Raw genomic sequence first — 26,122 nt, forward strand, 5'->3', positions numbered from 1 at the left:
TGTCCTTCAAGACCTACTGCATCTCAGCCCCTCCCTCTCCCTCCAATGAGCCGCATCTGCTCACCTAGGATGACTGTCCCACACTCAGGGGCAGGGGCTCAACCCAGGGGCAACAGTAGAGCACAAATTTCTGCTCAGCACTGGGTTACATAATAAGTAGTCCTATTTATACTACATTTTATAGCCTTTAGCCTACTGAGAGCCTCAATTACATGCTCTCATTCTCACAATGCAGTGGGGAATGAGGTTTGGAGAAGTGATATGATGAGTTGGGCCTTGAACTATGATCTTCTCCATGAATTTCTATGCTCTTTCCACACCCTGCCTTAGCCTAAATACACCTTGTACAGAACTTCACTTTATTACCGTAGTTCTTTAAAAAATTCCCCATATTTATCTATATGATATTGCCTGTCCAAAATCAATATATATATAATTCCTTATATAAAATTAATTTTATAGAGAGAAGTCTTTTTTTAAAAAAAAAATATCATAAATATAAGCTCCTTAATGCCCAGACCCTCATCTTTAGCATATATTTCTCCCTTGCTCCTCCAGCACCCAGCACAGGACAAAAGCAATGGGCTCTTAATGAATATTTCTGGAGTTTTTTCACTACTATATACAATATAGATAACCAACAAGGACCTACTGTATAGCACAGGGCACTTTACTCAGTATCTTGTAATAACCCATAATGGAAGAGAATGTAAAAAAAAGAATATCTATCTATCTATCTACGTATAACTGAATCACTTTGCTGTACACCTGAAACTAACACAACATTGTAAATCAACAATATTTCAATAAAAATTTTAAAAATATTTCTGGAGTTTTTTGAATATGATCATGATCAGAGATCCACGCCTAACAACATCTGTCCAACTTATACTGACACCGTTTTCTTAGGGATGAGTGAGAGTTATTTCTTATAGCTGTCTCATAAAACATCTATATGGTTACCTCTTGAGAACTAATAAGGAATTACGGGGAATTTTATCATCACTGAAATAACACTCCCTCGAGAAACAGAGAAAGATGGGAAATTTCAAACGTTCTCACACGGTTAGGGAAGTGATCTGGCATTTTGTTCCACGTATTGTCTGTCCCATAACCTGACATAACTTATAAAAGAGGCTTTTATCAAAGTCTTTTCTGAAGACAAGCAGGTTCTGCTTTTTGTTGCTATATTAATTATTTTATACAGCCTCCTTTCATCTTTCAATTTTCGTCAGAATGTTGTAGAGATTATTGCTGCCCCATATTGATCTCATTGCTAGAAGTAACTGAATTCAGTCGTGGAGGGGATTGTAATGCACACCAGACCCCAGGGGCACCAGGCCATCCTTAGGTGGTGAACTCCCCAGTCACTTCTTACTGAAATTTAAACTCCTTCTCTGGTCTCTGATAACAATGGGACCATTAGCCATTTTTTCCCTTTCTTTTTATTCTTCTCTTCTCTTAAAAATGTGATATATTTCCATCTTCTTTTTTCTTCTCTCTTTTTTTCTTCTCACTTCGCTCCCCATGCTTAGAAAATATAAGTGAACAAACATATTTAAAAGTCGCCAATAATTCTAATTATTAACGTTAATGTAGAAAGAAATCTAGGCATTTATCTTTGTTTATTAATTGAGATATAATTGACATATAACATTGTACAAGTTTTAGGTGTACAGCATAATAATTTGATATATGTATACACTGTGAAATGATCATCACAATAAATGTAGTTAAGATCCATCAAAAGTCTCATAGAGTTTTGTTTTGTTTTTTTACTTTAATTTTTTTATGGAAGTGTAGTTGGTTTACAATGTTGTGTTAGTTTCTGGTGTACAGCAACGTGATTCAGTTACTATATATATATATATATATATGTAGTAACTGAATATATATATATATACACACACACACACACACACACACATATTCTTTTTCAGATTCTTTTCCATTATAGGTTATCACAAGATATTGAGTATACTCCCTGTGCTATTCAGTAGGTCCCTGTTGTTTATCTATTTTATATATAGAATAGTGTGTATATATAGAATAGTATGTGTAATAGTGTGTTAATCCCAAACTCCTAGAGATTTTTTTTCTTGTGATGAGAACCTGTAAGATCAACCCTCTTAGCAACTTTCAAACACGGTATTGTTAACAATACTATATAGAGACAGCATAACTTGTATGTCCTTCAATCGTAACACAGGAAAAACATATGGGAAACGGAAGGGGTCTTTCCTTACAGTTTCCGAATGAAAATGTAAGAAGGAACACACTTGTGCCCTCAGGGCCCTGGACCCCCTGAGAATCTTCTGCTCAGGAGTCTTGGGACCAAAGACACAGGATCCATAGAAGGCGTGTCAGAAACCATGGTCCCATCCCTCACTTGAAAGGGAGGACACTGGATGCCCACAGGGATGTGTGACTTGTCCAAGGTGACAGCCCAGGGCAGCATCTAGATCCGCGTCCTCTGAACTCCCAGCTACCCTTCACTGCCCCCACCGCCTCTCTGGGCATCTGAGAAGGAGCACAGGGTCCTGCCAGTCTATGTGCTCAGCACACAACACTCGCACCCCCACCCTCCCTGTCTCTGGGGATCGCTCACACAGACCGCAACCAGTACCGACCCACGGCTAACGGGCTCCCGTGTACTGCGGGCAGCTGCACTAGGCTTCCTGCAGATCCTCAGCAAAGGGAATGTCACGGCAAACTGCTAGATTCCAGTGGCTGCCAATTTGCATCGTAGGAGCTCAGTGATGGAATCGAGCTACACGTGGAACAAGCATCCAATTCTCCAATAAACCCTGGAGCGACACTCCGTGCCTCTCACCCTGGCGTGCATCATGGGATGAGGCGTCGGACTGATGCTCCAGCGCCGGGTTCATCACTAACTCACCCTGGGGTGGTGATGAGTCACCTCGACTTTCCTTACATCCTCTCCTTTCTTGTAGAATGGTCACGATCACTTGGATAATACCTGAGGTGCCAGTGTGGACACTGTAGGCTTCTGTGATGGTAAAGCAAGGCTTCTGGCAGCAACAGACAGCTAAGGATACAGGAAGAAGGAAGCTGGTGCAAGCATGAAGATGCCCAAGGCATAGAAAGGACCAGCCGGAGGGAACTGACATTTCCTGGACAAGTAATCAGTCACCAGCCAGTGAGCACATATATTCCTCAACTGAAATAAAAACTAGGAAGAACTGGACTGTTCCTTGTGTTCTTTCAGAGCCACTGTTGGACACAAACTAATAACACCTGCTTGAAACAACACCTGCTCCTTGACCTCCGGCTTAATTAGCATATCTGTCCAGTGAAACCACTATGACAGGTCCATCCAGGCTCATTTGCTTTCATTAGCAAACCTCACTGGTGGCACAGAAGTCTCCTGTGTAGGCACCGACTTTAGAGGCAAACCTCGGGGCTAACGGCACCCGAGATGTGTTGGCATTTTTCATTTTCTATTCAAAGGGGTCAGAGTAAATGGGTGTTGGCAGTTAACAGCTGACGCTGTCTGCTTGTCATCTCCCTGCCACACACAGTTTCTAATAAAGAGTGCCAGGGAAAAGATTCGAGCCTTGGATTTCTGTGACAGGGGCCATGGTAGGAGATTCTGGGGTGGCCGTTTCCCATCACATTTATTTGTGGCAAGGGCAAGAGGTGGAGGTGGGGAGGCTTCATTGTGACTTTTGGCAAAGTTGTAGTAAGGCTGTATGCATACACACATACATCCAAAACACACACACACACGCCACACGCACAGGAATGGAGTGAGGATCCCTGCGTTGCTGCTGTCACAATTTAGGAGCCAACCCTAAAGGCTGACGAGAGGCTGTGGCAGAGGGACCAGCAGAGGCGGAAGAGGGCAGGGCAACCCTCCCGCGGCTCTGAGAGCTGCAGGGGCCCTCCGCTGCCACACCAGTGGCACCAATGATGGCCCTCGCCTGCTCAGGCCAGGGCAGCGTGTGCTCAACCCAAGTCCCTCCCAGGGCAGCAGGCAGGGAGATGCAAAATCTGTGGGTACAGCATCCACATTTCTGCTGGAGAAATCCACGACCCATGTTAAGAAGTTACCTAAGAAAAAGGGTTGTGAAATATCTCATTCTTTGCCCTCAGGAACCCCAATACACAGAAGAAGGACAAAGCACTCCACACAGATGTAGAAAACTAACTTATGGTCACCAGGGCGGAAGAGGGGAGGGATAAATTGGGAGACTGGGATGGACGTATACACACTACTATATATAAAATAGATAACTAATAAGGACCTACTACATAGCACAGGGAACTCTACTCAATACTCTGTAATGACCTATATGGAAAAGAATCTATACATATGTATATGCATAGCTGATTCACTTTGCTGTGCACCTGAAACTAATACAACATTGTAAATCAACTATACTCTGATAAAAATTTAAAAAAAAAAAGAACAAAGCACTCAAATTAGAGAAAACATCATGGGCACAGTGAAGAAGTGCTCTCATGTGGAAAAGAAAATGGAGTGAGGGAATTTTCCAGAACTTATGGGAAGAAGTTAACCCTCCTTACCAAGACTGTGACAAAACTCTTCCCTTGGGGTCAACTTTAAATTAGCACATAAATGGAACCACAGACTAAGGCCTGTTACACGAAAGTGAGATCGCAGTGTCTTAGCTGTACTGGGAGAAGGTTCTCACCAGTTCCTTAGGGAGGAAGAACTAGACCTTTAGATCAGAACCTACCACTTACAATCTAAATTGACTGCATATATTTAGGGTAAAAATAATACATAGTAAGTGCATCTAATTCTATCACATGGGTTTAATTATTCTCACGTACCCCTATTGTCTTCACGAAGTCCTGACCTGCTTGACAAGTAGATATCTGAACTGAACCCCATGCAGCCCCCCACGTAGCGACACTGGGGTCAGCCAGCCAGGTGTGGAGGTGGGCTTGCGGGAGGTGGGCTCACGTTTACCTACGCCTGAGTGTGCTCTCAGTTGTTCGCGTTATTCACAGATATCTACACGTTAAAACAGTAAAGACCACCCTGTGATACATGCCTGGTTGATCTGCTGGATATTACACTCTGTTATGGCCTCACAACCACTGAGTAGAATAAACACACACATTTTGTCATTGAGCTTGACATTATGAGATTTTTTTTATAGAATCATTTGGAAGGAGTGTCATGTATCACCAAGTCCGAATGCTTCATTTTACCCATGAAGAAGCTGAGGCCCCAATGAGTAAAGCAGATTACCTGAGGCCACAGAGCTAGTTAGTGACAGAGCAGAGAGGAGGGCCCTGCATTGCTGGCTACCAGCCCTGCTCTCCTCTTATGTTCTATTGATACTACCTTGATCATTTAAAGGGAACCAAAAGAATACATTTTCATATATAATTATGAAAGATATATTAGATACAATGGTACAAAAGATACATTATCTTTATTTATACTAACAATTTTTCCAACATTTAAATCAGTCTTCTTTTTGGTGTGTGATTTTTGGCAAGACCAACTAAATTTAAAGGAAAACAAAGCAGAACACCTAGTCTTTAGTGACTCTGGTTATTGGTGACCCTGAGCATGTGGCTGGTTGACACACAGCCTGGCCAAAGTCATTCTCCGTAACATGGCCTGGAAGGAATTTTCAGATGTCAGTGCCAAATTCCCAAGTGCATACACAGCTCAATGCTATTCAAACCCCAGTTGGCAATTCTGTTTACTGAAAGCACCAAATGAACCCAATTGGTCACATATACAATGTGCACACATTCAACTGTGCAGGAACATTCAACAAAATATGGTAGTTCAGCCTCCAAAAGTTATCACACTCACCAGACAGAATTTTTGGTGTCTCTTGGTTAAAGAGACACATGTTTTTTGGCCGTGCCATGCAGCATGGGGGATCTTAGTTCCCTGACCAGGGATCGAACCCGTGCCCCCTGCATTGAGAGCATGGAGGGTTAACCACCGGACCACCAGGGAAGTCCCTGAAGAGACACACATTAATAGCACTTACGGCATTAATGGGAGCTAGACATACTTAATCACAAGGTCTATAATATTTCACTTCAGCTGGTGGAACCTGCTAGCAGATAAAAATCTACATTTCACTTCATTTATACTGCATGTTTCTCTCACATCTAGTCTTATCTACAATTCAGGCTGCTCCTGTTCAAGAATGTACCATGCAAGCAAGGTGCCTAAAGTGATTTAACAGGTCTACTGTTTGCATAACAAATTCATAGGGTAAGATTTGCGTTTCACAGAAATGAAGTTTTCTTTTCATCTCTACGCACCCATTTAAGACCTTTTTCTAACTGGCTGAACTAGTATTTCACCGGTAGTCTGGCATCACCCTTACTTGAAAATACAAATTTCTGCATCTCAAGAGACCCAAAGATCTGCCTTGACCTTGGGCTTTGGCTTTAGTTCTTACTAGTCCTCCACCTTGGGGAGGGCCGGGCAGGAGAGTGGCTGAACACAGGAAGGAGTCTTCAAGAAAACCAGGAAGAGGCTGATGGAGCCCTCATGGCTCCTTATTCTCTTCTTGGTTACTTTCCACCGCTGGTACGTCACCACCTGCACCTCATTCCCTTCACTTTCCTTCCTCGCCCTCCCCCTCCAGCTTTCCTTTGATTTCATGTATTTCTCTCTCCTCCCCCCACTTTTTCCTTCTAGTTTGGATACTGTCAAACTCTGCCTAGACAGAATGGGCTTAAGTCGTTATATTTACACCCCATGAAGGTATCTTAAATAAAACGTTCAATTACATGTACTCTGCTTTTCTTATATATGAAGAAAATGGCTCTGTGCGCCATCACTCTGGATGATTTATTCCAGCTTCTATGACCTAGGCTTACGATCAATGGTATGAACTTATAAAGCAACCAGTGAGGGAGAGAGGTAGCATCTACGGTTTTAGAAAAGTCTCCCCAGCTCTAACCCCTGTAACAAGACATTAAAGGGATCAATATGGGATCTTCATTAGTTCGATGTCACCAACCCAGGAGTCCAAAGCTTTAGCCTTCAAGGATTCATGTGGGATGTCTTCACGCGAGGAAAAACTACCCGTCACTATGCACCTTACAGATGTTATGGTCAGTATTATTATATCTTTCAGAAATTCCAAACTGATAATAAATCTGGAATTGTGTTATCCAGTAGGGTAGCCCCTGGCCACATATGGCTACTCAGATTTAAAGTCATTAAAATTAAATAAAATTTAGAAGTTAGTTCCTCTGTTACACTAGCCCCGTCTCAGTGGCTCAGTAGCCCCATGTGACTAGTGGTTACTTTTCCAGAAGCACAGATACGAAGCACATCATCATCCCAGAATGTTCTACTAGACAATGATGCTCTAGAGACACACGGGACCCTATTACAAACCAGCAAGTAGGAAATGCCTTTCTTGGCAATGGTAATTAGGACTTTATATTTTAGAAGAGAATTTTACCCTTTTGTCCACAGTAGTGAATTCTGTCTCCAATTCTTGAGCCAACTAGACATACTTGCCACAAAAACCAGTGATTTCCAATTGTGTTCCATGGATTTCTTAGGGGTTGGTACAGCGGGATGGAACAGGCAAGGGGAAAGGCAGAGAGGGCTCAGGGCTCTCTCCTCCCCCTTCAACGAGCACCTCTGCTTCGATGGAGTTGTATTTAAATATCAGCCGATTCAAAGCTCCCGAGAAACATTATTCACTCTGAGATTTGAATTGCTCTAACTTACAGTACGACAGGGACAAGAGAGGAGAGAGTGGGACCCTCACGTCACCGGGGACAGTCCTAAAATGGGGTCAACTGTCTCCCATATAAAGTCATGTTCTCCAACCTCAAGCTGGCCTTCATGAAGCTCTCCAGTTCTCCGTCACCTCTTATGACTCATTGTTTTGCTCCAGGTAACCATCACGTGCCTTTCTACTTTATGAAATCCCAACTCCATCCTGTGTGCTCTTTGCAAAAGCCCTACTTTTTAATTACCCAGGACAAATGAGGCTCCTAATGTGAGGTCTCTGAACCTCTTTTCCTTCTCTCCAGCGTATCTCTACATTCACCCTTCATCCCTTCCTTCCTGGTACCCTTTCCACTTGTATCTGACATCACTCCTCCTACGCGCTCCAGGAGCGGCTCCATCTATTACCCGCACTTGCTTTCATCTTATCTTCGTCTTCATCTCTCCTTCACTACTGGATACCTCCTCTCAGATTAGAAGCATTCTTATGCGTGCTAAAAAAAAAGGCGAACCAAACACAAACACAAAACAACTTTCCCTGCTCCTCTGCTAAGCTACCACCCTTTCCCTTTCCCTTTCCTCCACCAAATTCTTAACATTAATCTATGTTCTCTACCTTCACCTTCCTTACCCTCTTGTAACCTGATTTCTGCCTTCATGCATTTTGTTCAAACTATCTTCAAAGAGACCAGTGACCTCCTAATCGTTAAGTCAGCAGACCCATCTTTCTCAGTATGGAAAGTCCGCCTCCACAGCACAGATGGCGTTGACTACCCACCGCCTCTCCACGAATCTCTCTCCTCCCTGGGCTTTCCGGAGGTTCCCCGCCCCCCTCGCTGACCACGCCTTCTCTAGTTGTGTCTGCCCTGCTCCCCACCTAGATGGACACGTCCTGCAGAATCTGTCCTCATCCCTCTTCCCATCCCATCCTACAAGCACTCCCCCAGTGACGTCAGTCACGGCTCCACCTATTTTCCATGGCTGCTCTCCTTCGTTTCAGTCCAGCATCTCCGTAAAGCTGCCGGATGTACTCATATGAATGCTTTTCTGGAACTCAACAGACCAGAGCCCCACACACCCACTCCTCCTCCTGAGCCCCCAGTTCTGTGAGTGGCCCCCTCACCCTTCCTGTCACCCCACCCTCTCAGGCGCTCTTGCCCTCTCGGTTCTGACACTTTTCCATCTGGTCCTTTCTTTCCGTGCCCACTGCTGACACCTACTTCAGGCTCCCACCAACCCTCGCCTCCCAGTTGCTGCCTGTTATGGGAGCCAAAGAACCCTCTGACAACACCATTAACTGATTTTCTTTCTCATCAAAAGCAAAAGGAATTATTGATCTGTGCTGCCCCATCTGCTGCCTTAAGGAAGACACTGCAAGGATCTCTATGAACCTTCCCAGATGATAGACTGTGCGTATTACAGCAATACAAGAAAGCATGTACTGTTGGCCAAGTTCCCGGGAGAAGTGAATGAGTCTGGAAGTCATGCACTTCCCTGTCTCTGTTCTGAGGCTGGACCAATAATCCAAGATGCCCAGCATTAGGCAAAGGGCCGGAGCAAGAAGGTGACTTCTAAGAACCTCATACCTCTGTATTTTATAGGAAAAAATCAGGGCAGTAAAACCTTTGAGCTGTTCTCTGTCTGTTAGTGTCCTGAAATGTCCATCTCATATGACAGGAGAAAAATAACAAAATAAGGTCAGGCCAAGATGGGAAGAATCCCTAATTTTGGCAGAACTAAGACCTCTCACTCTCTGTCTCTCTTCTCCAAACTAATTAACTTACATTACCATATTAATGTTTCTCAAATACGATTCTGATTATTCACCACTTAAGAACCATAAATGATTCCATACATTTATAGAATTCAGCCACAAGATCCCAGCTCTTGAGAGCCAAAAGTGGTCAATTCATTTAATTCGATACCTTCCAACTTTTATAATAAAAATCTGAGTCCACTGAGGTTAACTGACTTTCCCAAAGATTATTCTATTACCATAAATGCTGATTTTATTACATATTATGCATGCAAGTGTGGCATATTTCTTATCTTAGTTCATAGTTCAAAGTACCCTTTCTTCATAAAATATCTTGAATGTGCTAAAACATGTAAGAATACGGCACTATTAACCTTTTGAAGGGCAATGTGATTTCTAACAGTTTTGCTCACATATCTGATTCAAAATGGATAAACTAGGTGTTACTTATGCAATAAAGAAAATATTTTCACTTACAGGCAACAGCGAATAACACCCAGAAGAACCCATCCTGACGTGAGTGTATGAAGGAAGCAAAGAAAGGAAAAAAAGAAAGAATTGAATGTGTGGGAATCACTGGGAAGATTAACAGCAAGATTCAGTGAAAATGATTCTGTTTTTTTCCTTACAAAGAATACTTTAAATTACCTAATTACAGATACCAGGGAAATAGGTATTTAAATCCACCAGTGGCATGTGTTTGACTTCCTCATTTCCAGAGAAAATCAGGAGCTTATTTTGGTTTTTGTTCTCACTATTCTCTTTTCCCCACCCACCCAAATCGGGTTGAGATATCCGACAGAGTAAAACCCTAGTACAATGGAAATTAGACTCTAGCAAAATGAGAAGCTGTGTGAAGCCCTTTTCACACTGCAAAATCAAATGTTCCCGTTTTTTCCTGCAGACATTAGAGGCACAGAAATAAAAATCAGATCCAACTCTCAGTTTCTATTTTGAGCAGAGGTTTTAAAAGCCATCAGCTTAGATTAATGTGCTATGTATTAGTCACCTTGCATAAATACGTTTCATTTAAAGGGAACCCAACTGAATGTATTCTCTTAAATGATAACATGCTAAGGGCATGGCAGAGCCCTTTTAGATAAAGAGATCAAAACATGACTTTCCCTGCCTATGTTTTATAAATATCCAAACAACCACAAGCTTATAGCCCAAAAGTAAGAGACGCCCATGAAAATCAAGAGATTAACTTCTAGAACTGCCACCTTACAGTTTCATGAATGATACGTTTTAGTTTAACGCTCAGAAAGGCATTCACCGTACATGAGAGAGTTGATAATAACAACTGTGAAATGGAGTGAACGTCAACTCCCTGACCTTGACGTTATCAATACCAGTTTCCTCACCCCGCACCAGACATGGTTAATCCACCACGGCATTTTTCCATCTGAGCTTTTAAATCCCTCCCAGCAGAGAACTTTCTGCATGTGGGAAATGGATGGAAACAGCCACTGGAACATTATCATTATTATTGTGCAAGGCCCTGTTTGCATACATTAATTCCATTTAATGTCCTCATCAATCCTACAGTGGCTTTTGACATTATTTATTAGTAGTAATATTATTATTATTTTACAATGAGAAAGTAGAGGCACAGAGAGAGTAAGTGACTTGCCCAAGGTCACAGAACTAGCTAGTGGCAGAGGCAGGATGCAAACCCAGCAGTGCACTTCCAGAGACCACATTCTTCACCACTATGCTATATTGACTCTTTTTCTTTTTTTTATGGATGTCACTTTATTTTATTTATTTATATTTTTTAACATCTTTATTGGAGTGTGATTGCTTTACAATGGCGTGTTAGTTTCTGCTTTACAACAAAGTCAATCAGCTATACATATACATATATCCCCATATCTCCTCCCTCTTGCGTCTCCCCTCCACCCTCCCCATCCCACCCCTCTAGGTTCAGTGCTGATCTCCCCGAGCTATGCTTGGAATGTAAAAAAAAAAAAAAAAAAAAAAAAAAATGGTTCTGAAGAACCTAGGGGCAGGACAAGAATATACTGACTCTTAAGAAAGGAAAACCAATACAGAGAGAAGATGGGATTTTAACCTTCTTCCACAGAAGGTTAAATGAAAATGGAAATTTTCAAACATACAAAAAAAAAAAAACCCAAAAAAACCGGGAAGTAAATAGTGCAATGAACCCTCAGAGTTCCATCATCCAGCTTCAAGGATTATCAAACTTTTGCCTAACTTTTCTTATCTATACTGCCCCGCCTCCAGTTTTGTTTTGTCCTTTTCTTTGCTGGATTATTTTACAGCAAATCCAGAACATCTGTCATTACCTAGAAGCAGAGTGGAATAATTAGATCTGCAGATATAACGCAGTAGGGCTGAGACAGCCCAAGGGGACTTGAGGGGCGTGGGGTCAGGACGGGCAGGTGCTCCGTCCTTCGGGTTCCTCCTCCCCTAACCCCTCCCCAACGCTGTGCCGTCTCCAGCCACAGCCCCCTCACAGCTCCCTGCAGGATGCACTTGGATACCCCACCTCCCCACCGACACTAACTTCACAGGGTGCCCTGGCCCCAGCACTGAGTTCCATGCTCACCCCGTAACAGATGCTGCAAGACTGCAGGACTGGGGAAGGGCAAGTGGACAACCTGATCTTCACAAAACAACACAAGCCCCCCAAATGAGGCAGTTCAATCAGACATTACGTTTACTACATATAAAACTATTATCACCCCAATTTCAGTTTATCTTACTTTCAACCATTAATGGTCAGTTTTCTTCGAAACAAAACAAAACACATTTACGCTCTAATCTCATCTCTGGGTAGATGTGATCGTTGCCCGAGTGTTTTGAAAAGGAATGTACAAGGACATCAATAAGGCTCAATCTCAAATAGGCAATAGCTTCTCTGAAATTTAACCTCACAGGTCCCGTTCAGCTCCTTTTTCCATGAATAAAAAATGACTCCCTTTTCGCCAATGGAACATGAGACAGGTTGATGGCTGTTTCAGTAGGGGGTATTAATAATGCTTCTTGTCGACTCTCATTTATTTATTTTTATTTATTTATTTTTGGCTGCATTGGGTCTTCGTTGCTGCACGCAGGGGCTACTCTTCGCTGCGGTGCCCGGGCTTCTCATTGCTGCGGCTTCTCTTGTTGCGGAGCACAGGCTCTAGGCACGCGGGCTTCATTAGTTGTGGCACACAGGCTTAGTTGCTCCCCAGCATGTGGGATCCTCCCGGACCAGGGCCGGAACCCATGTCTCCTGCACTGGCAGGTGGATTCCTAACCACTGCGCCACCAGGGAAGCCCTCTTATCTTATTTAGAATGCATGTCAGTTACAGAAAATCAAACATGTCATGTATGTAGAAGAACTCTATAGTGTTCATAAGCATAAACGCTGAAATGAACACTGCAAAAAGCTTTCATATTAACCTTTACTTTCACTGACTAACTTCCAAAATGGTTAGTGATTTCCACTTCAGATCATTATCTCCAGAACCCAAATTTTATTCAATAATTAAAAGAACACCTACCTATTTATTTTAAGTATGACAATAAGAACTAAAACTCTAGAATTTAATGAGAATATCCAGTCTCTCTAAATTGAGATGTCTAATTGGAAACTAATTGGAAACTTTGAAATTCTCTCATGAAAAGCCTCAACAGTTGGGTTTTAGCCTAATTCTTTTAAAATGGCTAATTACATGCAAGGAGATATATAAGATCTTAGACATCTGTGAGACTAGTAGGTCAGTCCACATAACGATTTAGCTCTGAATATAATTATACTACAAATGACCTATTATCTTTTCCATGCTTTGAGTTGTATAAATTATCTATGGGTACACCAGTCAATGGAAGCAACATTTTAGAGATAATTGAGATAATTTAGAAAAGTGTGAGAACCACAGTGATGGAACTTCAACTATCAAGACCTGTGAAAGTCCTAATAGACTGAAAATGTGTTCCTGGTACAAAATACTTCTGAAAGTTGCCCAAGTTCCTCTCTCAAAAGTCTCTCTTCTTCTATACCCTCACATAAGAGAAAATCTTTCCACTAGGAGAGAATTTCTCTTCAAATTCTACTAGTGGAAAGCCCATGCTAGGTAGTGTGAGGTATACTAAAATTATTAAGAGACATACCCTGTATCCTCAAAGAGCTGACAATCCACAGGGGAGACAGGACATAAAAACAAATAACTATACCAAGATGGTATGTGATAAGCCACAAAAGTGATACAAGCAAGGGGCAGTGGGAGTTCCTAGGAGAAAGGACCACTTCAGGTTCACAGACGAAGGAAGGCTTCTTAGAGGAAATGGTATTTGAATTGCACTGAAAATGACTGAATCCACAGAGAGATCTGTGGGAGGGGAGAGCATTCTAGAAATGAATAGTTTAAACCAAGACCCAAAGGCAGGAAAGCACAAAGCCCTCAGAGGAAAATGTGAACAGCTCTGGTTGTCTGGTTGAGGGTGTATGTCAGGGGATCGGGTGAGGGAAAGGTGAGGAGGGGGCTAAGCAAGTCACGGAGGACCTGGAACTTCTGGAAAACAGTGGCAGTGAGCACACAGGGACGCATGGAGCACTCACAACAGGCTCCGAAGAAAACTGTCTAGGACCACATGCCTTGTGGATTGGACAGTGAGGATGTACTGGGAATAGTTCAGGTGACATACATTTAAACAAAGATGATGAGGAGAAGAGAAAGAGGATAGAGTAAATGTAGGCAAGAACTGATCAGATTTGATCACTGAATACAAAGGAAGGCAAAAAAGAAAAAAAAAAAATGGTGAGCAGTAACAGCTGATTTTAAAATTTCCAGCCTCAGGAGACAGGAGATCATAGATGTCACTACATCATAGAGCAACTTTGAGAGGCGGCGTCAGTTTGGAAAAGATAACGGAAGATTCATTTTGGGGGAAACGTTTAGTTTGAGGTGACTTGAGTCACCCAGCTGGAGATATTTGACAGGTCATTTGAAATGTAGATGAGAAGTTCTGGAGAGAAGTTGGGGCTGGAGATATGGATTTGGTACCACGTCCGAAGTGCTAAGAGCTGAAACTGTGGACAAGGGCACCAAGGGGAAGATGGCAGCATTGGGATAGATGCATTCTGAGGACAGACCCTGGGGAGCTCAAACACTGGACTTCAGCACCAAGGAGACAGACCCCACCATGATGAAAAAGCAGGCTGCATCAGAAATGGCAACCCCTTAGCTTCCGGAGGTTTTCTGGACGTACCAACAGCTTCTCCCAAAGGATCTCCTACATAGAGCCCACCTCCACCTCCCCAAATACTGCCCAGCTCACAACCCCGTCTGAGAAACTCCCTGATCACCCTAATCAGAAATGAAGCCTCCACCCCAACTCATTTAGAAGGCTGTCGGCACATATATCCATGCATCATGATTATTTATACCAATGTCAGTCCCTCTGTCCACATCCAGCTCTATCCCTACATCTCTAAACATTCTACTACTTCCCTGCACCAGAACAAGAAACAACAGAAAATCCTTCAGATTTCTTTTTTATTTCTCCTTTCAAATTCTTTGTCTCATGACTTCTGGTCTCAGCTCACCGCACAAAGAAAACATGAGAATATTGCAGACAGAAAAAGAGGAGGAGAAACTGGAAAGGACAGCTGCAAAGGCCACCTTCTTCATGTTGTTTTCTGATAGATATTTTCTGTTTCTTGAGCACCAATAGGTTAGGTGTTATTCAGAATCCACAATGAGAGATGATCCTCCACATAAATTATTCTATCCTTGTGTGATATGATCTATTTTCACTAATGATTAATTCATGAAACCCTAAGTCTTCCTATTTCCCCTTCCCCCACACACACACCCCCAAAGGTTTTAACTTTAAATTATACCTCCTTACCCACCAGAAAAATCAAGTCTATAAACCTAACTGCTGGTAAATTTGACAGCTACGTATACTTTGGGCTACAGTTTGTTACCAACACTAAATTACACTGTAATTGTTTTTCTCCAAATTTCTATTGCCTGAAGCATATTGGAGAATTTTTAAAATGATGAGCTACATACTGGGTCAGACCTGCTCAAATACTGTGATTTTAAGCTTAAATTTAAGTTTTAAGGTAGAGAATTACTTTTTTCCTGTTCACTTTCAATCTTAAAAAAGCTGTGGGTCACGACCTAATGTCATTTGAAGTTTTATTTGAGGTTCGAAATGGGCCAACCTCATAATCTCCACATGATGAACCTGTACAGGAGTGAAGGGAGGGTGATCTCCTGCGGCACAATGAGGGTAAAGGTTGCGTGTTAATCCAGAGAAACTGAGCTTCTAGCAAGAAATTACAGGGAGGCAGCCTGAACCCACAAGGAGCACGGCCTCACCATGCGAGCTGCTCACCAAACAGCTGGCTTCTTCACATGATGGAAGGTTCCCCATCACCTGAAGCGAGTACCCACCTGGGAAGGGGTGGGGCAGGGACAGCTGGGTTGGGCCTGAGGGGCTTCTCAAGGCAACTCAACTCTAAGATTTGCTTCACTAATAGAAAGAAATGACTTCACATCATGGGTGTGTCTTTACCATACATGACAGCTTTGAGAACTAAACAGAGGAAGAGGAATACCATCCCAGGATGGGAGCAGGTCATTCTGATCTCAGTTTGCTCAGCTATAAAATGCAGGGGTGGGCAGGATGCTAAAATACCCTCAGGCTCTAAGGACCTCAGACGATTCCTTTCCCTGTGTCGGCCCCATCTGCCAAAGTCTCGTGGAAAAGGTCAGAAAACACAGCAGGGCACTCGCCTTGGGAAGCCCTTGCCCAGCGGGGTTGAATGAATGGTGCAGAGCCTGAGCCCGGGGTGGAGGGCAGACTCCAAATGGAACAGCTGAGACCCACACTCAGGGGGCTCCCAGGCCCCCCTCTACAGTCAGCATCACTTGCCCATCAGGACCCAGGAAAACAGCACAGAAAAGTCGCAGCTAAGCCAAGGTGGCCCACAAAACACTAGTAGGTTCATAATGAATCACTTAAAAGTGTCCCCCATACAGCATTCACAGTCACATGGACGCTGTCAGACTGTTTATAGGCACGTGAGTATCTAAAATCATGAGTCGCACATTTGCAAATAGTTCCTCGTTGTAATCATGTTTCAGATTTTGAGGCATCTACTTACTGTGGTGCAATCCCTTTTTATAGTAATATTCCTAAAATGAACCCTAAGTAGTGTCTAAAGAAAGACAAGACAAGGAACAAAAAAGGAACCAACTCTGATATCATGTTAGCTGTTTCCATGAGCTAAACTGGCAACATTTGCTCCTAGGATTTGTCTAAGGACTTTCAGCTCTTCCAAGAGCTTCGTATTTTACTTAATCCTTGTCATCAAAGCATCATTTCTTTGCTAAAGAACAGGAACAGAAGTTTTCTTGACCTTAAATCTGGTAACAAGCATAAGCATAATGGTTAACGGCACTAAGACATCAATTCAAATACGGGTGAAGTTTTTCTGTAATTTACTGGTGAAGGACAAATTTTATATATAGTTAGGTGGCAAATAATTACAGATCGATTCTAACATATTGCATTTTAGAAACAGAAAACAGTTCTGAATAGAGTAAATATTTCTTTTACTATGAAATCTTTAAACTAGGAGTTATTTTCTCTGGCACATAACAGCTCTTATCTCCGGTTGCTCAGGGGGTCCCTAGTTAGTATGCTTTGAAGCACAGGTGAGAAGAAATGCCCTAAGCACACCTGGAATTATTCCGTCCACACCTGTCAGCTCTCCTTTTGAAAAAGTGGCTGCCATGGGGACATGCCTCAGGTCACCTTGAGGTTAATTTTTTTTAAGAAATCAAAATCTTAACTCCTTCCTTGGAAAGATACATACCATATGAGATTTTTTATCATTCATGCTCCATCTAAAACAGAGACATGCCACTGAGAATTTCACTCCTAAAAATGATGACAAATCGTCACTCCTCTATTTCAAAACCTTCAGACTCCTAACACGCACACACATATCAAAAAATAAGAGTTATGCATTTGCAAATTTGAGACTGGCACTGTGCCATGATGCAATCCCTAATTCCAGTGGGGTTTCTAAAATGATTCCCATATGAAAGTAGGTCTGAGACACAGCACCTTCAGGAAATCAAGTGAACCAAGAACCTCTCAGAAATGCTTACAAACACGTCGAGATGCATTACTTTTAGGAATAACCAGGTAGACTAAAATTTAGAACTACAGAGGTACAAATGTTCCACCCATGAGCTCTATAAAGCCGAGAAAGGATAGGGAAAAAACAAGCTTGGAGAGAGGAAATTGAAAAAATAATACAAAATCAATCTCATTCTCAATCTCTCTTCCTCTTCCCTTTCCCCCTCCCCGTCTTTCACTCTGTCTCTATCTCTTATTCCAACTTGATTCAACTACTATAATCCCTTCAAAACAGCTTTCCACATGAAAACCGCTTAGATTTCCCTGGCAAATTCTTACTACCCAACATCTGAGGTGTCATGGCTTCAGATCCAGTAACAATGACTTTGAAGTTGATGAGGTTAGATGGGGTTTGGTCCTCAAAGGCTCAGCCAAATGGGGCAGCCTTGGGTCTTCTTTAGGGACATCAGCTGGTGTGACCTGCTCGGACGCTATTTATACTTTAAAATGCAGCTTACAACACCAGTGTCAGGAACCAGGCCTGGAGTGACACCATCTCAGCTAACAGGGACCTTCCTGGGCACAGACTAGAAGAAGCTCCGCTGGGCTTCCCTATTTTTAACATCGTTTACTTAACTTTTAGAAATCAAGTGCTCCACCAATATGAAGGCATGATGGGTAATCACAGGTGACTAAAATGATTTTTCCACTAATATTTCATGTCTTTTTCTGGCACATTAACTCCCCATAACTTGGAAAATGGTAGTGCCAAACAGGCTTTTATTTTTCTTCAGCAGATTATTTTTAAAGTCCCAACAATGGTAGATTAAGGTAGTCAACCCAAATTCTTAGTTTACACGCAAAGAAAATGCAACCCTGTTGCACCCACACACTGATTCGCCCTCTGCTGGTCCTGCCTGTCTGGGACGCAAGCCCGCCCACCCGCCCGCCCCACTTACGGTTGGCCAGCCGGCCGGGCTCGGGCTGGGCGCTGTCCGCTGACTGGGTGCTGGACACCGAGGTCACGCTGGAGCTCCGCACAAAGCCAAAGGCCGCCAGCTTGGCCGCCGGGAGACGCGAGTAGCCGGGAGGACGAAGTCCAGATTTGGGTAGGTTGGATTTTGCAGCATTTGAACTGGAAGGTTTCTTTAAATCTGCTAAAATGAACCCAAACCAGAAAAAAAATCTCAGTTGATAGCAAGATAGAGAAGACACAGACTGTGAATATTAACCCAGCTCCAGCATAAAAAGACCACAATTACTCTTGCACGGTCAGATTCAACACATTCACAAAGGCATCTTTATGAGAAGGGGCCCTCACTGCGGGCCAGGTGCTAAGAGGAGAGAGAGCAGGCAGACGAGACCAGAACAGACAACTCACCCTGTTATATGAAGAAAGGTATAAAATAAAGAAAGGTATAAAGTGCTTAGGGGGCTGATTGGAATGAGGACACATACTGTTGCAGGTCACCCTAGAATTGTGAAGCTGAGATACACCTTGCTTCTGACATACGATGGGTGAAGAACCCTTGTGGCCAAACACTCATCAGCAATTATAAACTGTATGTAATAAGTCATAGAAACACATACAAAGAGTCATTTAGTGGTGGTAGGAACAAGGTGAAAGAGCACAAACTGTGTAGCTGGCTGAAATCTAGTCTCTACCAATTACTACTGTGTAACCTCAGGCGCTTGACCTAACACTAAGAACCACAGTTTCCTCCCGTGGAAGAAACAGGGTTGATAAAACTAGCCTGGAAGTGTTAGTGTAAGTACTACTGCTTGTAACACAGAACTTGATAGGTGCTTAAACTGAGGCTAGGTTTCATTCTCTCCTTTTTCCATTATCTCTTTTTATGTTAGTCTAAACTTCAAAATTAGTTCCCAGATATGTGCAAAGCCAGCTAATTTGAAATAATAAAACATTATTATAAATGCATGATCTCAGCACTCCTGTGTCTGAGCCGGGCTCCATGCATAGCTACTGTGACGATCATCCCAACCCTATAAGAATTCTCTCAATACCAGATAGAATCAGAACATTATCAACACACAAATGCTCGTTTTTTTTATAAATTCATTTATTTTATTTATTTATTTTTGGCTGCGTTGGGTCTTCGTTGCTGCACGCGGGCTTTCTCTAGTTGCGGCGAGCGGGGGCTACTCTTCGTTGCGGTGCGCGGGCTTCTCATCGCAGTGGCTTCTCTTGTTGCGGAGCACGGGCTCTAGGCACGCGGGCTTCATTAGTTGTGGTGCATGGGCTCAGTAGTTGTGGCTCATGGGCTGTAGAGCGCAGGCTCAGTAGTTGTGGCGCATGGGCTTAGTTGCTCTGCGGCATGTGGGATCTTCGTGGACCAGGGCTTGAACCCATGTCCCCTGCATTGGCAGGTGGATTCTTAACCACTGTGCCACCAGGGAAGCCCACAAATGCTCTTTAATATGACATCTAAAAGGAAAAAGGGCCAAGCGTCCTGCTATTCTGTATAATTGTCCTAGTCAAGCCATTTAACAACTTTCACTGCAGCCATATTTACTGTGAGTGCTTGTTCTTACACTACAGTCAGGCAACTCTTCATTATCTACTGAAAGCTCCACCAGGTTGCAGATTAAAATTAAAATGGGCTATTTGTAAAAAAAATTCAAGGTCTAAAAATCAATGAAGAGTCTACATATTAGAAAGCATCTATGTGTGGAAATACATCAAGAACCAACAGATGCCAGGCTGGGCCTGCAGTGCCCTTTCCTCTAGCAGCAGCTCCCCTGTGAGGCCATGGTCACTCATATGTCCAGGTGACGGCAGAATCTGTACAACTATGGTTTCCTGACTTCTAGGTCAGGACTAGGAAGGGGAGGAATCAGGTGAGTGCAAAGGGAAGAGGGCACAGGGAGCTGGTGCTGCAAATATTCCCAACTCAGGTCTGTGCTAACGCTTGGAAAAAAAATGTTCAACTAGGACAAAGAAGAAATAATCACTGTTTAATGGGTAATATTGGCCCCTTTGTATCAGAAAGTAAATGTCATGTCAATGCCTTAGAATTATTGTTCTCTGCTTCTCTGAAAGACATAAAGTTATATGAAGTAATAACTAAAAATACGTATTACTGGGTTTGTAACAGACATAGATGTAAAAAGGAGAAAGATGGAATAGAGCTAAATAGGAGTAACATTTCTGTATCTCACTGACATTAGTATAAATATTAAGTAGATTCTGATAATTTAAGATGATATAGTAAGCCCTAGAGCAATCAGTAAGAAGATAACTCAAAAAAATATCGTGAAAAAAATCACTAAAGGAATTAAAATGCTACCTTAGAAAATACTCACTCAGTGCAAGAGAAAGCAGTAATGAGTAGAGAAACAAAAAAGACATGAGGCAGACAGAAAAAAAATAGCACATGTAAATCCAACTATATCAACAGTAACATTAAACGTGAATGTATCAAACAATCCAGTCATAAGGCAGAGACTGACAGACTGGATGAAAAACAAGACTGAAACATATGCTGTCTGCTGGACAGACATTTTAGATTCAAACATACAATTAGTTTAAAAGCAAAAGGATGGGAAAAGACATATCATGCAAAGAACAACCACCAGAAAGCTGGAGTGGCTATATTGATGGCAGAAAAAACACATTTTAAAACAAGAAAGAGACAAAGAGGGATATTTTTATCATGATCAAAAGTCAATAAATCAGGCAGATACAGCAGCTGTAAATATATACACATCTAAAACAGGGTCCCAAAATACACAAAGCAAAAGCTTACAGAATTGACAGGAGAAATAAACAATTCAAAATAATATTTGGAGACTTTAATACCCCACTTTCAATAATGGAACAACTAAGCAGAAGATCAACAAGGCAATAGAAGACAAACACTATAAACCAACAAGACCTACAGACATCTATAAAACACCCCATCCAACAGCAGCAGAATATACATGCTTCTCAAGTGTACACAGAACCTTCTCCAGGATAAACTAAATATTAGGCTATAAAATAAGCATCATTAAATTTAAAAAGATTGAAATGACACAGGTGTATTCCTTTCCTGTTTTTTTTCTGTTTTTTGCTTGTTTTTGTTTTTTCATCTAACGTTCCAACAAACGTTCAGCCCTGCAATACACACAGATTCCGTACTTTCATTGCTGAGACAGTTTATGGTCATTGCCAATCCACCATTGTCCAACTTACCCTCCCTGACCTTTAAGAGCAGAATTAGGGCCCAGCAATACCTTGGCAGAGACAGGTGCTGGTGACATAATCGAGTAGCATCAAGGTGTGAATATATAGGAGATTAGACTCTGTAACAAAGTAATGACACCATTTTTCTTGTACCTGGTTTTGGAACACATTTCCTATTGACTGTACTGTATATTTGAAATCAAAATTGCTCATCACAGCTCTGCTCCTCTGAGCTAGTCCTACCCATTCACATTCATTATGTACAGTAACTGGAAAGAAAAGCCATAAAAAATTCACCTCCATTTTGACAATAGGTTAAGATCCTTGTGGTTGCACTACCGTCAACTACATTCGGCAAATGCCTGCTCCCTGGATTTCTGCCCATTTTTGAATCCTGCCCCTGTCTCCTTAAACATGTCACCTGTGATTCCCTGATACTCCCTATCCCTTCTCAAAGGACTATGGTTGACTCAGCTCTGTAGACCCCCTTCTCTGTAGATGCCTGAGATCAAGCTTGCTCAGCCTAGTCAAGTTGACTTTAGCCTTACAAGGGTTATCTATGATTTATTTCCATGCTTGGGTTGCACAGGACTGAATTAGTTTCTAAGTACAAGCTGTAACTCTCCCCAGAAGTGAAATGTTACATGGATTTAAGTGGTGTTAACACAAATCTAAACACATGATAAAATTTCATAGAGCTAAATATACATGTACAAACACACACACACACACACACACACACACAGGAGTGCATGTAAAAATGAGTGAAATCAGAGTAAGTTCTGTAGTCTAGTTAATAGTATTGTCCCAATATTAATCTCCTGGGGTTTTTTATTCCTTTTTTTAAAATTTTCGTTGCTTATGGGAAGCAACTAAAGCAGTACTTAGAAGGAAAGTTATATCTATAAATGCCTACATTAAAAAAGGAGAAAGATGTCAAATCAATAAAGCAACCTTCCACCTAAAGACACTGAAGAAAGAAAAGAGCAAACTAAACCTAAACCAAGCAGAAAGCAGGAAATAATAAATAAGACAATGGAAATAAATGAAACTGAATGGAAAAACAATAGAGAGAATCAATGAAGTCAAAAGTTGGTTCTTAGAAAGATCAACAAAGTTGACAAACCTCTAGCTAGACTAAACAAGAGAAAGGGAAGACAAATTTTTAAATTAGGAATGGAAGAGGGGACATCACAACTCATTCTTCAGAAACAAAAATAATTATAAGGAAATATTAATGAACAACTATATCTCAACAAATTAGATAATCTAGTGAGACTGAAAAGTTCCAGAAAGACACAAACTATGAAAACTTACTCAAGAAGAAATAGAAAATACACCTATAACAAAAAGATTGAATTCATAATTCAAAAACTTCCCAGAAAGAAAAGTCCAGGCCCAAATGTCTTCACTAGTGAATTATATCAGACATTTAAAGAAAAATTTATACCAATTCTTCACAAATTATCCAAAAATGGGGGGAGGGGTGAAGAGAACACTTCCAAACTCATTCTGTGAGGTCAATATTACCTTGATACCAAAACGAGACAAAAATATCATGAGAAAAGAAAACTACAGACTGATATCTATTGTAGATGCAAAATTCTCATCAAAATATACAGCAAACTGAAACCAGCCACCTATAAAAAGGATTATATGCCATGACCAAGTGAGATTTATCCCCAAAATGAAAGATGGGTTTAACATGGAAATCAGTCAATGTACTTACATTAATAGAATAAAAAAAACCCCACACAATTATCTCAATAGATGCAGAAAAATCACTTGACAAATTCCAACAGCACTTCATGATAAAACACCTAACAAACTAGGAAAAAATGAAAATTATCTCAACCTAATAAGGGCATCTAGGAGAAACCCACAGCTAACATCATACTCAAGGAAAACAGACTGAATGCTTCCCCCCCAAATCAGGAACAAGACAAGGATGTCTGCTCTCACCACTTCTATTCAACATTTTATGGAAGGTTCCAGCCAAGGCAATTGGGCAAGAAAATAAAATAAAAGGCACACAGACGGGAAACAAAAAGCAAAACTTTCTCTAGCTGTAGATGACACGATCTTATATATTAAAAATAAATCCTATAAAATCTACTAAAAAACGATTAGAACTAATACATGATTCAATACATGAAAATTAATTTATTTCTATACACTTGCAATGAATAATCCAAAAATGAAGTTAAGAAAATTTCACTTACTATAGTAACAAAAAGAATAAAATACTCAGGAACTGTAATAAAGGGTCAGACTCTATTTTTTCAATGTTTGATTGATCACAGCTGTCAACTTTCAAGCGCTGCACCCCCTGCTGTACTCCCCACGCCCCTCTGCCCCACATCTGAGAAAGCTGGTAAGAACTTAAGCCCAGTGCTCCGTCCTTTGCCGCTGGGAGGAGATTCAAACTACGCAGGCCCCTACCACTTCCACTGAACCCTGCCCCGTCCCACCTCTAACCTCTAACAACAGTAAAAGAGAGCTGAGCCAGTGTCCTTTCCTGGCTCTCTCAAGCCATGTCAGGCATGTCTGAGAGGGCTGCCGATCTCTCCCCAGAGACCTCAATTATGTGAGTAATAAACTTCCTCGTACCCTCTTGCTTTGTGTATGGCATCATCAGTCTTGACATCCAAAACAAATTGAGGGTGGGGATCCCTCCTACTGAGACAGGCTGGGACCTGGGGCCCTTTGCTGCAGGGCTTGCACCTGGACACACATTCCTCGAGTAACAGAATACAAAGAAACGATAAGGGACTAAAAGTAACTGCGTGCATGTGCACTTGGGGCAAATCATAGACAAGAAGATACAGAAAGACCCAAAAAACCCAACTGCCACTTCTGAAGAGCTGGGAGCAAAAACAGGGTGTCGGGAGCAAAAGCAGGGGACTGCGCATGCCCCCCTGCCCTCGACACCACCTAAGGGGCGGGCAAAACACCTAAGCCACCCCTCCAGCCTGACACACCCCTACTCTCACCCCATACAAGGAACCAGCTAGCCCCTCTTCAGGGAGCGAGCAAGGGAACCTGTTGCTTGTTCTTGCTCCCCTCTGCTGCAGCAGGGGCCCCGATAAAGCCTTGCCTGAATTTCTTGTCTGGGCTCTAGTCAATTTCTATTGATCGTGGAAGGCCGAGGACCCCGGTCAGTATCACTACCTCTTCAGGGTGGCCACAACAATAGATGCTGTGATCAGGATACTGAGACAGTGGCCACCATCACAGGGAGTCCTTCTTCTCGCCTTGCTTATTAACTAGCTCTGCTGACTGACAGCAAGCACGCACTGCAAGCTGCTGCTGGCTGGTTAGCTGGTGCTTTGAGCCGTGGGGCTCTGCGTTGCATTAACGAGTCCTACAGAACCTCTGTTATACAGACTTCCCCGACCTAAGTTGGAAGTGTCAGTAATCAACTGGCTTTTAGGAACAGGATTATGGGATTGGAGTGGGCCTCGGGTCACGTATCTTCGCCTGGACCTATGTGTACATCTTGGAATGGAGTTGTGACTGATCCTTGGTTCAGGGGAAAGACTACCTTGTCCTATATGCAGGCCCACTGGGTGGTCACTCATGAAAAAGCAGTCATTAGGGGGAAAACAAGACCAAAAACAAAAAGCCATTATGTGAAGCGCTGAGGTCTACACTCCTAAGAGGAGATGGCTCAGCAGGACCCTGAAATGTCTCTGCTGCCACCTGTACCTCTGTCAGAAATCCTGATCTCAGGGTTACACAGAAAAACACCCACGGCATCTCTGGGGACAGCAAAGGGGTTAATTCAAACCCTACTGAAGCCCAGGGTCCTGAAATCCTATAAAGCAACCACTGCCATGGGGAGGCCCCACCCCAGACGACGCTGATCTGAAGCTCTCCGGAAGAACATTATCAATACAAGCAGATTAGAGAGGACCTCCCCCCCCCCAGTAAAGACAACAAAGGAAAAAAAGACTGGGGATGGGTGGAGGGGGAAAGAGAGAGAGAAAGAAACTGGCATTATTCATAAGAGACACAAGGTGGAAACAATACAAATGTGCATCAACTGATGAATGGATAAACAAGATGTGGAAGGTCAATACACTGCAATATTTTTCAGCTATAAAAAGAACTGAACTACTGATACACGTTACAATATGGATGAACCTTGAAAATATTAAGGCAAGTGAAAGAAGCCAGACACAAAAGGCTGCACATTGTATGATTCAATTATATGAAATGTCCAGAATAGGCAAATCTATAGAGACAGAAAGTAGGTTAGTGGTTGCCAGGGGCTGGAGTTTGAGGAAATGGGGAGGGCCTGATAACAGCATAGGGTTTCTATGAAAATGTTCTAAAATTGAT

At 42.2% G+C, this 26,122-nt stretch overlaps 1 protein-coding gene across 1 annotated transcript in view; it reads right to left on the minus strand.

The window, feature by feature from the left end:
- MTUS2 (microtubule associated scaffold protein 2) overlaps window positions 1-26,122 on the minus strand; it is a 318,132-nt gene that overhangs the window by 263,742 nt on the left and 28,268 nt on the right. The window contains exon 3 of the mRNA XM_061170836.1: window positions 18,552-18,749. Within this exon, the coding sequence (XP_061026819.1) occupies window positions 18,552-18,749 (198 nt within the window). The remainder of the gene's footprint in view (window positions 1-18,551; window positions 18,750-26,122) is intronic.

Source organism: Eubalaena glacialis, chromosome 16 (genome assembly GCF_028564815.1).
Source record: "Eubalaena glacialis isolate mEubGla1 chromosome 16, mEubGla1.1.hap2.+ XY, whole genome shotgun sequence".
NCBI lineage: Eukaryota > Metazoa > Chordata > Mammalia > Artiodactyla > Balaenidae > Eubalaena > Eubalaena glacialis.